Source organism: Epinephelus lanceolatus, chromosome 11 (genome assembly GCF_041903045.1).
Source record: "Epinephelus lanceolatus isolate andai-2023 chromosome 11, ASM4190304v1, whole genome shotgun sequence".
NCBI lineage: Eukaryota > Metazoa > Chordata > Actinopteri > Perciformes > Serranidae > Epinephelus > Epinephelus lanceolatus.
The window spans coordinates 41,813,604-41,827,594 of NC_135744.1; the positions used below are offsets into that span (position 1 = coordinate 41,813,604).

Below are 13,991 nucleotides of genomic sequence, written 5' to 3' on the forward strand. Positions count from 1 at the left end.
GTATTTTATAAGTGTGGTCACGTGGTATGAATCGTTACGTCATTCTTTTTGGGGTCAAATACCCAAATACACTCAATGAAATATACATGCACAAGACACTTCGCACTCCTTAGCGTTGTACAACCTGAATGACCACTAAATTTTTCATTGACTGCGACCAAAAATACCCTACAAAAAAGCTTTCCCTGTTCCCCCTTGCCCTGTGCTACCAGGACACAGCCTTGAGCCACAACAAACTTGCGGAGATTGTCTCAGCTATGCACCTTTCCTGCCAACAAATGAATCCATTATTGTCAGCGTGTGCGGGGAAGTAAACATCTGTACAGTGTACAATCATGAAACCTTCAAAAAGTGAAGAGCTGTGGTTTAAGTAAATAAAGAAATCTCGAATAATGCAACACTCATTAACTCTCCGGTCAAAGAGAGACGGCCAGTGAATGACCTAACGATCCCTGTTTCCCACCTCAGCTTGCCCTTGCCTTCATCGTCTTCTGCTAGAATCTGCAGTAACCAAGGTGACCCAGTGCACTTAGCATACATGAACACTTAGTGGCTGACAGATCCACAAGCCCTGATACAACACTGGAGATGTTTCATTTAGTCTATGTTGTTTACTTCCTCTGTTGCATGCGTATAGGTTATAAAATGTTGTAGAAATGCCACATCAAATCACAGAAAAAAGAAGCACCATGTGGAGAGAGAGGCACGATGAAATCAGAGGACAGCCATGCGTTGGGATGCTCAGAATGCGTGCAGCATGAGCGCTGTCACTAGACGTGGCGTGACGAAAGAGTGCAAAATCACCATGTTCGCATTTTTCTGCAGGGTTCCCTCACGATAATCTGTTTTTCTGAGACGTTATTCAGCACTGTACATGAATAAACTCTCATGTCCACCACACTACAAAAAAATTTGAGAGAGAGAGAGATCACATCATATACAAAGAGAAAGTCTCTATTTTGTTTGCTCTTTGTATCTGGCTGCTGAAACCCAGACTGTGAGGTATAGCGCTGCAGGGAAAAGAGTGAGAACTGAAAAACCCCTCTGTGCTCGTGCCCGTGCACGAGGGGAAGAGCTCCACTCTGCAGCTGCACACGCTTGACTGAGCCAGCATCCCTCTCTAACCAAGATCTGACTTATTTTAGATGTGGATTACCCAGCAATATTGCCTGGCTCCTTAGTTTTAAGTCTTTTTTGTTTTTTTGGATATTTATTAGAAAATCCTGATCATTAAAAAAACAACTGTCAGATTTAAGTGATGGTGCATGTTTGACACTAAATCTTTCCACAGTACATGATGTTCTTATCTCTTATATGGAAGTGAGAAATGTCTTGTCTGCTCTGACCGTGCTCAACACAGACTGTGGACGACAAGATGATCTCTCCGAGTCAAATCAAACCCGCTTGAACCAAAGCTGAACCTATTCTGTGATCCGGAGCAGCCAGACTTCGCTACATGTTGCTCGCTGACTACTGATTCAAATTTCACACTTTTGATTTGACTGACCTATTAAAAAAAATAAAAGAAGCTTAAAACATCATAGCCCTGATCGCTTCAGGCTGTCCCTGCCCCAACAAGACAAACCTCATAAACTATTCAGCAACAATTAAGCAAAGCCCACTCGCCCAAAGCAAAACAGGGATCAGCTGAACATCACTGTAAACTAGACATACGATTTGCCTCCCAGCAGCTTGTAGTGGGCTTGACTCATATCGTTAGAGAGCTGGTACAGTACATTTTAAATTGCTTTAGAAAGCTTCTTTTTCAGTGCAAAATTTAGTGAGAGGCTGAAAAATGAAAAATTGACATAGACACACAGGTACTTCCTATGTAAAAAATCAAATCAAGTAAATAAATCAAACCAAACTATATCTGTCATCTAGATATTCTACTAAACCTGCTGGTGCACTTGCAGAGCTGCCTTTCTTCTGACTGAAAGATGGAGCAGCAGCAGCAGCAGCGTTGGTGTGATTAGCAAAGCCAGGTATAGGCCACAAGTGGTCTTCCAACATTTGAATCATCCTACTCCTTGTGCTCAAAATTCCCCTGATAAGCGAGTCATAGCGTAGGTTGCACAGGATAAGCACACACACACATGCCCACACGCAGCTCTCCCACTCATTCATCTCATTACATACAAATCATGTCTCTTATGGCCCGATTGTTTGCACCCCACAGTGTACACCAGCATGAAAGGAACTCAGGGGAAGAGATTGTGTGAGGATATTTGGATGCACTGTTTGAGAAAATAAACAGCAGTGTTCCCAGAAGTTTTTCATAGGGGTGGGCAGATGGGGCACTGAAAATCTTGGGGTGAAACACCAAAATCAAAAGCCATAACTGACTTTCTGGGAGGGGATTTTATTATGCAGTTGATGTGTAGCTTCAAACTGTGTCAATATGTAGAGTTAAGGAATTGCATACTGATATACACTGGTCTCTTATTTCACGGTTAGTATTACTAATTATCTGACATTTAGAGTTTTACAACAATCGTGCTTTTATGTGTGATTCGTGTTCTTCAAATAGGTTATTGTCCTTTTCCTTAAAAAGACAAATATACAGCTTTAATTTGAAGGGGTAAATTAATTTAAAGGACTAAAACATTTACTGGGAACAAGCCTTTCTAAGTTAAGGGGAGACTTGTTTTCCTGTTTTCATTCGAAAAGTTATTATTATTATTATTTTGAGTTGAGTTCAGGGGACTTCTTAGTTGTTCTCTTGCTTAAATTAAGCTTACGTGTAGTGTTATTTAGCACCCTGTCCTCTACGCCAAAATGGTTGGTACTAGTGGATGCCTTAGGTTGTCTAGTATCAGAATGGCCATGCTAGTTTGTCCCTTGCCAAAATGTATCCGAAACTTGGAGCCTTATTTAGCCCCCTTCCTGAACAGCTATGCCGACATGGTTGGTACTAATGGATGCCTCAGGTTGTCTGGTTTTACGAGATACCACTATCTTCACCCTAGCTTAATACAGGAGCACACCATGGCCTCTTAAAGACAATAATGTCAGCCTCCAATTATTTTCCCCAGAAGGCCAGTGGGTGGGCCGGCTACTGTATCGGGGGCAAGACTGTATGCGAGCTGTACATTTCCTGTGAAAATGGAAGTGTATTTTGAAAACACACAATGCATGTGAAAGGCAGAGGTTGACGCGGTGTCCCAGAACATCAACAACCAATGCGTGCACGTCATATGTCGACGTGGAAAGTCCATGACCAAGCGTTGATATGACAAGGTCGGAGTGAGAATGTGTTGGAGTGACAAAGCTGATCGCTGGTCGCTCTGAAGTGTTATTTTTTTATATATGTGCATAAAATCACATCAGGCACTTTTCAAGAGTTGTTGAAAATCAGTAAGTCAGACATGTCTAAGAGCATTATGAGGGTCTGTGTTGCAAACTGAAAAGCAAGAGAAGTGGTAGAAATGTACAGGTTCGTTGGCCTTACAGGTGTGATTGGCAGGTTTTCAGCTCAGGGTCTCACTTGAGCAATTCCTGTTCCTGTCATTCCTGCTGTTCACTGCACTGACAGTGATGAAATGAAAAGGCACTAACTGGGGCAAATGGCAGGTGATGGCAGATTACACACTGCAGGGTGTCTGATACAGGCAGTGTTTTCTCATATGTTGCACTCCCCAGAATAGCAGATATCGCTGACTTTAACAGGATGATTATGAGCAGCTTTGGTAGAGACTTGCTTTGGCCCAAGTGGCTTGCATCCAGGAATGAGAGTGTAACACTTGTACAGTCTCACCTTCGCGATAATGGCTGCAACTGTGTGATTGTATTAGATGCACTGATGTTCTCGGCACATTGCTCTGCAGCAGCATTGCTGATTGGCCAGTAATTGCATAGAAAAATGGCCGTTTGGAAACGAATCAGTCAGAATTTCCACTTAATTTACTCACTGCTAAACGTATTACAGGGCTAATAATAAAAATGTAATTAAAGGAGCAGTGTGTAGGATACAGTGGTATCTAGCGGTAAGGATTGCAGATTGCAACTACCTGAAACTTCTCCCCTGTGCAAAGTGTGAACTCCCTGTTAGGATTCCTTTAGTGTTCACTGTTCAGGAAGTTTTTACCAGGAGCCAAATTATCCTCAGTGGTCTCTTCCTCTCCAAAACAAACAGATCACGTGGTTAAAACATGTAAAAACACTAAATAAAGCAGTTTAACATCACAAATCTGTGTATCGTCAACCCTGTTCCGCTTGTCGTAAACGGGCTGCTAGCTTAGCACCTGCTATATAATGTGTGCTAGCCTCTTTTCTCTGATAACTTAAGATCTAGACATTCAGAAGGTTTTTACTGGAAGCAGAATTATCTGCAGAGGTCTCCTTCTCGCCAAAACAAATGGAGCCTGTGATTTAAACCAGTAAAACACTGAATAAAGCAGTTTCATGTTAAAAAACACTGTTTTTCTGATGCTGTTCGGCGTGTTCGAGGGGCTGCTAACTATGATGACTGATGTGAAAATGTGAATGGCTCCTCTAGAGCCCGTATTTGGTTTGTCCATTTGGGGCTTCTGTAGAAATATGGTGGTGGAACTGACTCCATGGACGAGGACCTGCTCCCTATGTAGATATAAACGATACGTATGTTCAGGTGATTATACACTAAAGAAAACATGCTTATTATATTATATTCAATTTCTGCCAATATGTCCCCCTAAATCCTACACACTGGACATTTAAAAAAAGTGCTGAGTAAAACTTGGGTAGATGGGACTGTAGAAGGGATGCTTTATAGATAAAAGACTTTAGTATCACCCTTTCTAAATCTCTAGCATCTTTTTATCAAAAACAAAAATAAGTTGCAGCTCCTCTTGCTGCCACCTTACCAATCAGCTGGGATTCTTTTGAGAACAAATGAAGATTGCTCTGACATTTACAACACATACTGAAGTCATCCTGGATTCAGATTTGCATTTCTGGAGTCACTGTGTACACTCACCTATTTCACACACGCTTGCTGAACCCTGAGTTTTTTTTGCTGGTGACCTTTACGAATGTCACAGACAATGAATTACCACTGTGAGATGCTCCCACAACCATTTCTGCTCCACATCAGTTTCAGACCCATGTCTGCGGTGATATGTTAGGACAGCAATGCTCGTGGAACATCATATACATTTCGCTGTTTGCAACACACAGCTGCCAGAAAAATAACATGTTACTGCCTCCTAATGATTTAGTGAACATTAGCCAAGGTCTTCTGGAGGTCTTTGGCATAGATGCAGCACATTAATGAGAATAGGGACATTAACACAAGACTCTAAACCACTTTGGACCATTTGTGCATGCTGAAACATGTATAATTCAAAATCAAGCTACAATGCGTTCTGCATATCTTGCCAATTACTGCTCTCACATAATGACGCTGAAATGACTTTGCTAAGGGGGTCTTGATAAAATAAAATAAAAAAAGATAAATGGCACACAAACATATGTAAACATATTTGCTTTCTGTCCCAAATACTTGCATGTTTATCCGTGTGGAAGACACAGCATAGGTACAGATAAATAGGTGGTGATTAACATGGCTTGAGAATGGGACCTCTGTGCCAACGAGAGAGGAGTAACAGTTGGCTCCGAACTTTATTTATTTTGCATGGTACCATGCGAATGGCTTTGAAAGGTTTAATGAGAAGAAAACGGAGGGGAAATGAACAAAGATGAGTTGCCTCAAGGAAATCATTACCACACATCATTACTCTTGACTACACACTGCAATGAAGACTGGATGCTGTGTGATGCTTACAATTCAGAAAGAAAGCATTTAACGGGAGTGTTTATTTAAATTTTTTACTGGTTAATTTTGATATGTACATCCCAGACATCCTGCAGTCGAACAAGGGACACGCATGTATGACCTTTAAAGGGGTGGAGCACACAGCCGGCCAACAACATGACTGCAGAGGGAGCTCCCAAATAAAGCTCCAAGAGGTCAGTGGGTGCAGGGGATGTCTGTCAGTTTAAAATTTTGCCATGATCTTTTTCCTCTTGAATCCAGTGCATCACATAAACAAACAGAAAGCTATCAGACAAAAAAAGACGACAATTTCCAACAGAGAGCGGGCAGTTTGGAGAGGAGGAGTTGAGAGCAGGAGACACAACTGAAAAGGTCTAATGGGATTCAATGCTGTCTTTTTTCCCTCTCTCTACTGGACAGCCCATGAGTAAAGAGTCAGAGGAGACAGAAGACAAAGGAGGATGGCATCTAACAATGTCCAAGACAGGACTTGTACCTTGGACATCGCTGGTAAATGGCATGCCCTTTAGTCAAGGAGCCACCAGAGAGCACCTTTACACCTTAAGACCTATTTATAATGCAACATCGTGACTGACTCCGGTGCATGAAAAAGTTGTTTTGATCTACAAGAATGGGTTTAAAGAAATACCTAACCTGCAAAATGACCATTTGTTTTTTAATTACTCACTGTGTGTTACCTTGAATTCATAAGCATGCCTCTGAGGTGAACGTAGAATCCAAGATTCTTAATGAATTAAAATCACTGGGGACCACATTTAACAGTAAAACTAGTAAAACACTCTTTTGCAAATTCTCACACAACTCATGCAGTAAAGTCCAAGTCTCATTTACCCAGTCGTATGCTAAGTAATTCCAGAACACATGCATTATGTGAAAAATGTAACAATATAAAACACTTCCACCTCCCTGAGTGTGCCTGAACACACAAATGTACACATGTGCCCAGGCATGCTACTTGGCCATGCATGAGACTTTTTGTACTGGCATGTATTTAATCATATTGTGTTGGCAAAAATGCATGTGTTTCAACAGAACTGCACGAGTTGTGTGAGAGTTTCTGTAGGGAGTTTTTGATACAGTTTTGCTGTTGTTTAACACGGGCCCTGTTTACTTCACTTCATGAAGAATGTTCGCCTGTTTTTGACTCTCCGTTCATAGTGAAGGCACGTGAGAAAAACCTAGATTTCTTCACAAGTTTACGATAACATGCAGTGAGTAAACAGTCATTTTGTGGATGAAGTATTGCTTTAATGTTGATGGGAATTGATTCAACAATTTTTGTTGATATAAATACAATACAAAAGGTAGTTTAGGGGTTTAAATCAATGTGACCAACATTACTAACAGTTTAAGACTAAAGGGACATTTCACCAGTTCCCACCATTTCTGTGAAAACAACTCAATGATGTCGTCTTTTTAAGAAGCTTTTGTGAAGTCTAAGAAAGTAACCCTGATGATGTCATGCTGATATCATCAGCATTACCTAAGCATTGTCTTGGACATTACACATTCCTAACATACAGCCTGTGTTACAAACTGGGGGCATGAAGTTAACCAAGAGTGGAGTGTCTTAACAAAGAGATGCTACTGAGGTGCATTATGGGAAGTGTAGGATCCAGCATTACAAGTGACTAAAAGTCAGGACGTCGCTCCTGTTTCAGTTTTGACCAGTCTCCGACAGTATGTTGTGCAAGTGCAGTAAAAAAGACTCCATTTCTGAATGCAATAATCTCTGCTCTTTGAAACACAGTCTTCAGTTTTGCTTCGCAGGATAAAACACCCCTTAAAGATGTCTCTTGCTTTATCTATAGATTAACAAGCCTGCTGATTCAAAATAAAAACTATCATGGCACTCAACCAACGCCTCCATAATATAAACAATTCCAAGATACTAGCCAGCGTCTACACACATGATGAGGAATAATACAAACTTTACTCAAAGTCTCATCTTGATAGTTTCCCATCATCTCTGAGCAGACACAGATGTAAACAGACGTATCATTTGTATTACTGGGTAGTATTATTATTTAAAAGAGGGTGCACTGGCCACAGGGCTGCAGCTCATGACTAATTTCATTACTGATGAATCAAACAATTAATATATTAGGTCCAACAACCAAAGTTACTCAGTTTACTTTCATATATGACAAAGAGAAGCAGCAAATCATCCTCCCATCTGAGAATCTGGAACAAGAGAATGTGCAGCATTGTTTTACTATTGTTGTTTAAAAATGACTGAAACAATTATTCCATTATCAAAATTATCAGATTATTTTTCTGTCAATGAACAAATCAATTAATTGACTAATCCTTTCAGCCCCACTGGGCTATTCAGTCACTTTTACTAGAGTGTTATTTACTCAGCATGAAAGTACAGGGGAAGTGAAGCAGAGTGATGGGAGAGAAAACTGATTCAATCCAAAACCACTAGGGGCAAATTTTAACTGCCTCAGAGCTGAACACTCATCTCTTCTACTCACAGTACACAAAGTGAAGACTATTCAGACCAAATCACCAGAAATTTCTCCATTGTGATGATCACTGAAAATTGCATAAACACAAAGCCAGAAAACACAGCTTAATTTTTCTGCTGATTGCAGTCACTCACATTGCTCATGTGCTGCAGTGGAAACTGTCTTCCTCCGTCATTTCTGGTGCCATCTCCCTCAAACAGAGCTGAGAGAATCAAGATGGTGAAACCACAGATGGAAGAAGCACCTGCTCTCCCCTTAAACAAACAACAATGCACACTTAAGCCAGCGAAACATGTCTACAGCGGTATTGATTTTGAAACACCTGCACGACTGACCAGTAGTAGCCATTTATATTACTTTTACCAACCTATTGACCTGCTGCCGCTCAAACTCTAGGGAAACAATCTGTTTGGGTGCTCCAGGAAACCCAAAGCAACAAAAAAAAATCCATTAGTGCTCATCCAGACAGGGGTATCCACTCGACTAGAGAAATGGGCTTATAATGTCAGCATCTGCCACGTCTGTCGCACATCCATCAGTCCCTCGCTCCATGTCTTCCCTCCCCATCAGTCCTCCTCTCTGACCCTGTGTGGGCCTTTCCTCACCCTCTCTGGGTCCAGTATATTTGTGTATTCAATCTTCCAAACTGAATTGCTCATCCTTTTTGGAATCAGACATGATGTGCACTGCCAGTCAGAGAGACTGAATCATCCAGTTTATGGAGAGAAGCTCAAATATAGTCAGGATCCTTTCTGCTTTATTGAAAACACTGGTCACTTATTATTCTTTCCGTAAATACATCATGAGCTCTGCCTGAGTCCCTAACTCTGCTCTGTGGTTGTTTCTATGTTTATATGTTAAAAGCTACAGTCTGATTTATCAGGATAAACCCTCAAGGACTAAAGAGTTTCAATGAAACATATTCAATTTGTTTCCACACTAGCTAAGCTGCCTTTATCCCAATTTCATCCCATTCCTGGACTGAATTTGGGATCACCTGGTGAGCAAAGACAGTGGACGACAGGTTGTGCGAGCTCCGGTTTTCTTTCTGCATTCAAGACACACTGCACAGTATGTGTGGCTCACAGTATGGACTCAATGACCCCCAACGTCATAGCTGCTCTAAACCACCCCTGCTCCCCTCTATTCGCACTAAGGCGTGCTTTAACCAAACAGCATACGGGACAGCCACATATTTATATGTATCTGTAGCCTGTGTGAGACTTAAAGTCAAAATGAAGGATTTTCTGTTGTATTCAGCTCCAAGGTCAAGCTATACTGACTGGTGATGAGTTACATTCTATATTTCATTTCAGTTTCAGGCAGATAGAGGAGTATCAAACATGCTGGTGCATCATCCCGAAAGAAAAAACATCATAATATCTTTACATTTAAGCAGCACTGTCTGTGATATGCAGTAGGATTTGCAGCTTTGTGATATGTGCACCCAATAAAGTCTCATATTTGCTCTGGAGCATGCAGGCTCCTTACTGACACGCTGACTTCAAAATAAAACGTCAGTTCAATATAGATATAGATAACATTTCAAGCCTTTGATTCATTGGAGGAGAGATTAAAGCCAGTCAGGTAGATAAATAACGTTTTCATCTCAGCAGCCTAATAAAAACTGTTTATTGATATTTCTTTAAGCATGTGGTGGGTGGTGAAGATCAACCTCCCAGTGAGTGATGTTCGTTTTGAGTGGCTGTCACGCCCGGAAAAAAACGGGGGGAAAAACACTGTTGACTAACCTTAATTTCACGTTCAATTCACAACCCCTCGACCCCTTTCTCGTTCAGGATGTAAGGTGGGATCCTGCGGCAGTTTATCGGACACCATCTGATGCTTTTTTCCTTTAAAACCCACATGTGATGATCCAGGCTCCCCTCATCCAGACGCCTGCCTCTCCCGCACCTCAAAGACGCGCCAACACATCCTCACCTGGCTGCGCACAAACACACACATCACCAGTGTATCCACAATCAGAGTAACTACCGCCCATTCACACACACACACACACACACACACAGACGCACGCACCACACAACCCTGCTATATTATCCGTAAACATGCAGATGTTTCCCATCATGGCCTCGCAGAACGAGGCTCCTGACACTGACACTGATGTGGTGTGGGCATTTGATTAATAACGCCGCGCTCCGGCATCACCAGTCAGCTGATGGAGGCTTGTTTTTTGGTGAAATATTTATAAGGTCTTGTCACGACTGAACTTAAACGCGGGCTGTGGGGTTGCTCTGCGCGGCGGCTCTTGCCATATCTTCCCGTCTCTTTTGTGTTTGGGGCTAAAATACAGGCCTTATATTCCCCGTCATGGGCTGTGAGGCTTCAAGGTTGAATAATTTGGCTTGTGAACACGCAGCGGCTCACTGTCAACCTTGTATTTCCTCATATTTACGCGTAAAATGCCATCGGGGCCCGTACGTCTCCTCCGCAATACAGCATCATATTCTCTGCTGCTAATTAGACAGACAGTGCATTTGGACTATGACAGCTGGCTATATAGGCTAGATGATGTAAGCAACTGATGCGGTGATTTATGGAGCAAAACATAATATGAACGAAGGTGCGATGCCTACCTTAGTAACTGGGTAGCCTATGGCTGGCGCAGAGGCAGACTATGCCGATATCCAGTTGCCCAGGCTCGTAAAAATCAGACAACAACAACACCACGCCGGTTGTTGATGACACAGCTGTCTTGGTAGACGGGAGGGGAGGAAAAAAATCCTTCCCCAGATGTGTCAATTGACGTGGAGATGAAAAATCAGTTATTCAGACGCATATCACCGGACTGACGCCTTTTCTTGACGTGAAAGGTCTTCCATTTTTATGATAAACAGCGCACTGTACTACCGAGGCTCGGTGTAGCCTGGCCGGTGTGAGATCTGATTGAAAACCATGATGCAATTCAATGCGACGTTACAAAATGTTCCTCTGCAAACAGTCAGGTAAAACGCCATCCTTATTGTGCGCGTCAAAAAAGCCTCCAGCGCGACCTCCGCAACAGAAACATGCTCTCAGTTTCAGGCATGAACAGAAAAAAAAACCCGTCAAAACAAAAATGCGCAGATGATCAGCGCGCTGTGCTGGTTCAAGCGCTGGGCATCCTCACTGTGTATTTGCATCCATATTAATATTCATACAGTACTTCCTGAGAGCAGACCAGTGGCTGTTTATAGAAAAAAAAGCATCCGAGGTCTTTGAGTCCAACTGCGACGGCAGGCTGTTATCTGCTGCCTGTTATCAGCAGACCGAAATGAAATTTCCCTTCACGACTCATATTTAGCAGAAGGATTCAGCTGCAGACTCAATAAATGTCCGGATGGATTCTTGATAAAGTAGCGGGCGATTTTTCCAATAATAAACCTCGACTTTATTATCATGATACACGAAAACAAAGCAAAACTGTCATATGGGAATAGGAGCGTTGTAGTGATGTAATGGGAGATAAAACACTATTAAGTATAAAATAAGCTCGTCATAAACCCACAGACATAAAGTAGGCTAAGCCGGCATAGGAATATTGGTGTGACATTTTGTTTGGACTCTATTTAGATAAGCAGTCATTTCAATTAAAGCCAGAGGGAGAAATAAAATCAGATCTGAATGAGAACATTGTGCAAACCCAGGATCTGTTAAAGAAAACACGCTCTTAATCCTGCATTTTATTCTATTTTAATCATTATTCTTTTTTGAGGTTAGGGAAATTGTATGTATAAATGTGGTGTTTTTGGGGGGAAGGTGTCACATGACCAGCTAGCCAACACATGCCCTGTGTGAGGCTGACACGCCCCCTAAAGTCTAAGGGAGACTGTAAAGGTGAGGACAAAAACTTTACGTTTTAAAGGTCCAGTGTGAAAGATTTAGGTGGAGATATAGGCGGTAATAGAATACAAAATAATAAGTATGTTTTCTTTAGTGTATAATCACCTGAAAATAAGCATCATGTCTTTGTTACCTTCAAATGAACTGTTTATATCTGCATAGGGAGCTGGTCCCTGTCCACCATGTTGCACTGCAATGTATCTATGGTAGCCCTGAATGGACAAACTAGACACATGCTCTAGATAGGGCCATATGCGTTTTCACATTCTGTACTTAGCAGCCCTTCTGCAACAAGCAGTGCCAAAAAACACAGTTCCTTTTTACGTGAAACTGCTCTATTAAGTGTTTTTACTGGTTTAAATCACCTGGGTGGTAAGGTGAGCACACAGTAAGTTATCAGAGAATAAAGGTGAGCACACATAGGAACGTGCTGGGCTAGCCGAACAGCATCATAGACACGCTGATTTGTAACATGAAACTGCCTCATTTAATGGGAGAGGAGGAGACCTCTGTGGATAATTCAGTTCAAGGTAAAAACCTCCTGAACAATGAACAATGAAGGAACTCTAACTAGGAGAAGTTTCAGCTGGTTGCAATCCGTGAACCTCAGCACTAGATGCCACTAACTCTTGACTCCTTTAACAACCGAATAAAAGATTAGGAGTGGTCCCTCTAATCATGTAGGCTATCAGCTATCAGTCGAATCTTTGGACTGTCACTGCCATAATTAAAGCTGTGCAGCAATGTGCAGGGGTCAAAGTATGTCTGTGAGGGGTCATCTCAACTAGCCAGTGAGAAAGAAAATCCACACTTAAATATTTCAGTGATTGATTCAACTGTCTTCAGACAATGGTCAAAGCCATTTACAGCTGATAGCTGAATATCTTTGCAGTGGTGGAAGAAGTACGCAGATATTTTACTGAAGTAAAAGCAGCACCACCACAGTGTAGAAATGCTCTTACAGGTTCAAGATTTTACTTTGGTAAAAGTACAAAAGCACTCGCATCAAAATATATTTTAAGTACCAAAAGTAGAAGTAGGTTACTTATTCTGCAGAATGGGCCATTTCAGAATAGTCTTTATTATATTACTGAATTAGGGTGGCACGGTGGTACAGTGGTTAGCACTGTCGCCTCACAGCAAGAGGGTTCCTGGTTGGATCGCAGGTGGGGGAGCCCTTCTGTGCGGAGTTTGCATGTTCTCCCTGTGTCAGCGTGGGTTTCCTCCAGGTGCTCCAGCTTCCTCCCACAGTCCAAAGACATGCAGGTTAATTGGTGACCCCCCCCCCCCCCCCGGGACCCTCAAGAGAATAAGCAGTTAGAAAATGGATGAATGGACATTACTGAATTATAATTACAATAACTTAATTTGTGCATTGCTTTATGTTGCTGCTAAAGATGTACTATATATATATCACTATATATACTGTGTGGTGGCTTGTGAATTTCACCAAGGGATCAGTTTCCATAATAATATATCATCATTTATTTGATTATATTTTGTCCACACACACAGGTGCTGTCATTTAAATAGCCAGATTAGACACCTGCTCAGGACTGTGTGGACATGCACCACCTACACTTGACTGACATCCCCCTTACCGTGCTGTTCGTTTTGTTAACACTCTCATTGGTTCACAGTGTTTGGTGACATCACATAACTCCCAGCAAAGCTTCACCTAACTTCAACCTGAATGAGGTCTAATCAGCCGGGGCAATTGAAAAACACCTGTGGGCAGCAGTGGCGCCCCCAGAATTTTTCATAGGGGTGGGCAGATGGGGCCACTGAAAATCTTGGGGTGCACACCAAAACTAAAAGCCATAACTGAATTTCAGGAATTGTATAATGTTGTTGTAGTATACATATAGGTTAGTTGAAAACTATGTCAATATGATAAA

At 41.8% G+C, this 13,991-nt stretch overlaps 1 protein-coding gene across 3 annotated transcripts in view; it reads right to left on the bottom strand.

The window, feature by feature from the left end:
- The window catches only part of nyap1 (neuronal tyrosine phosphorylated phosphoinositide-3-kinase adaptor 1), a 37,625-nt gene extending 26,295 nt beyond the window's left edge, over positions 1–11,330 (bottom strand). Inside the window, exons 1-2 of one of the 3 annotated variants that reach the window (XM_033610468.2) lie at positions 10,848–11,314; positions 10,002–10,195 (exon numbers count right to left, since the gene is read on the bottom strand). Coding sequence is in view for 1 of the 3 variants with exons in the window: in XM_078172640.1 (XP_078028766.1) it covers positions 8,385–8,393 (9 nt within the window). In the remaining 2 variants the exon portion in view is untranslated. Of the gene's footprint in view, positions 1–8,384; positions 8,409–10,001; positions 10,196–10,847 lie in introns of those variants that run through there. The other 2 variants (XM_033610467.2, XM_078172640.1) reach the window with 2 other exon arrangements.
- Positions 11,331–13,991: the final 2,661 nt, after the last annotated feature.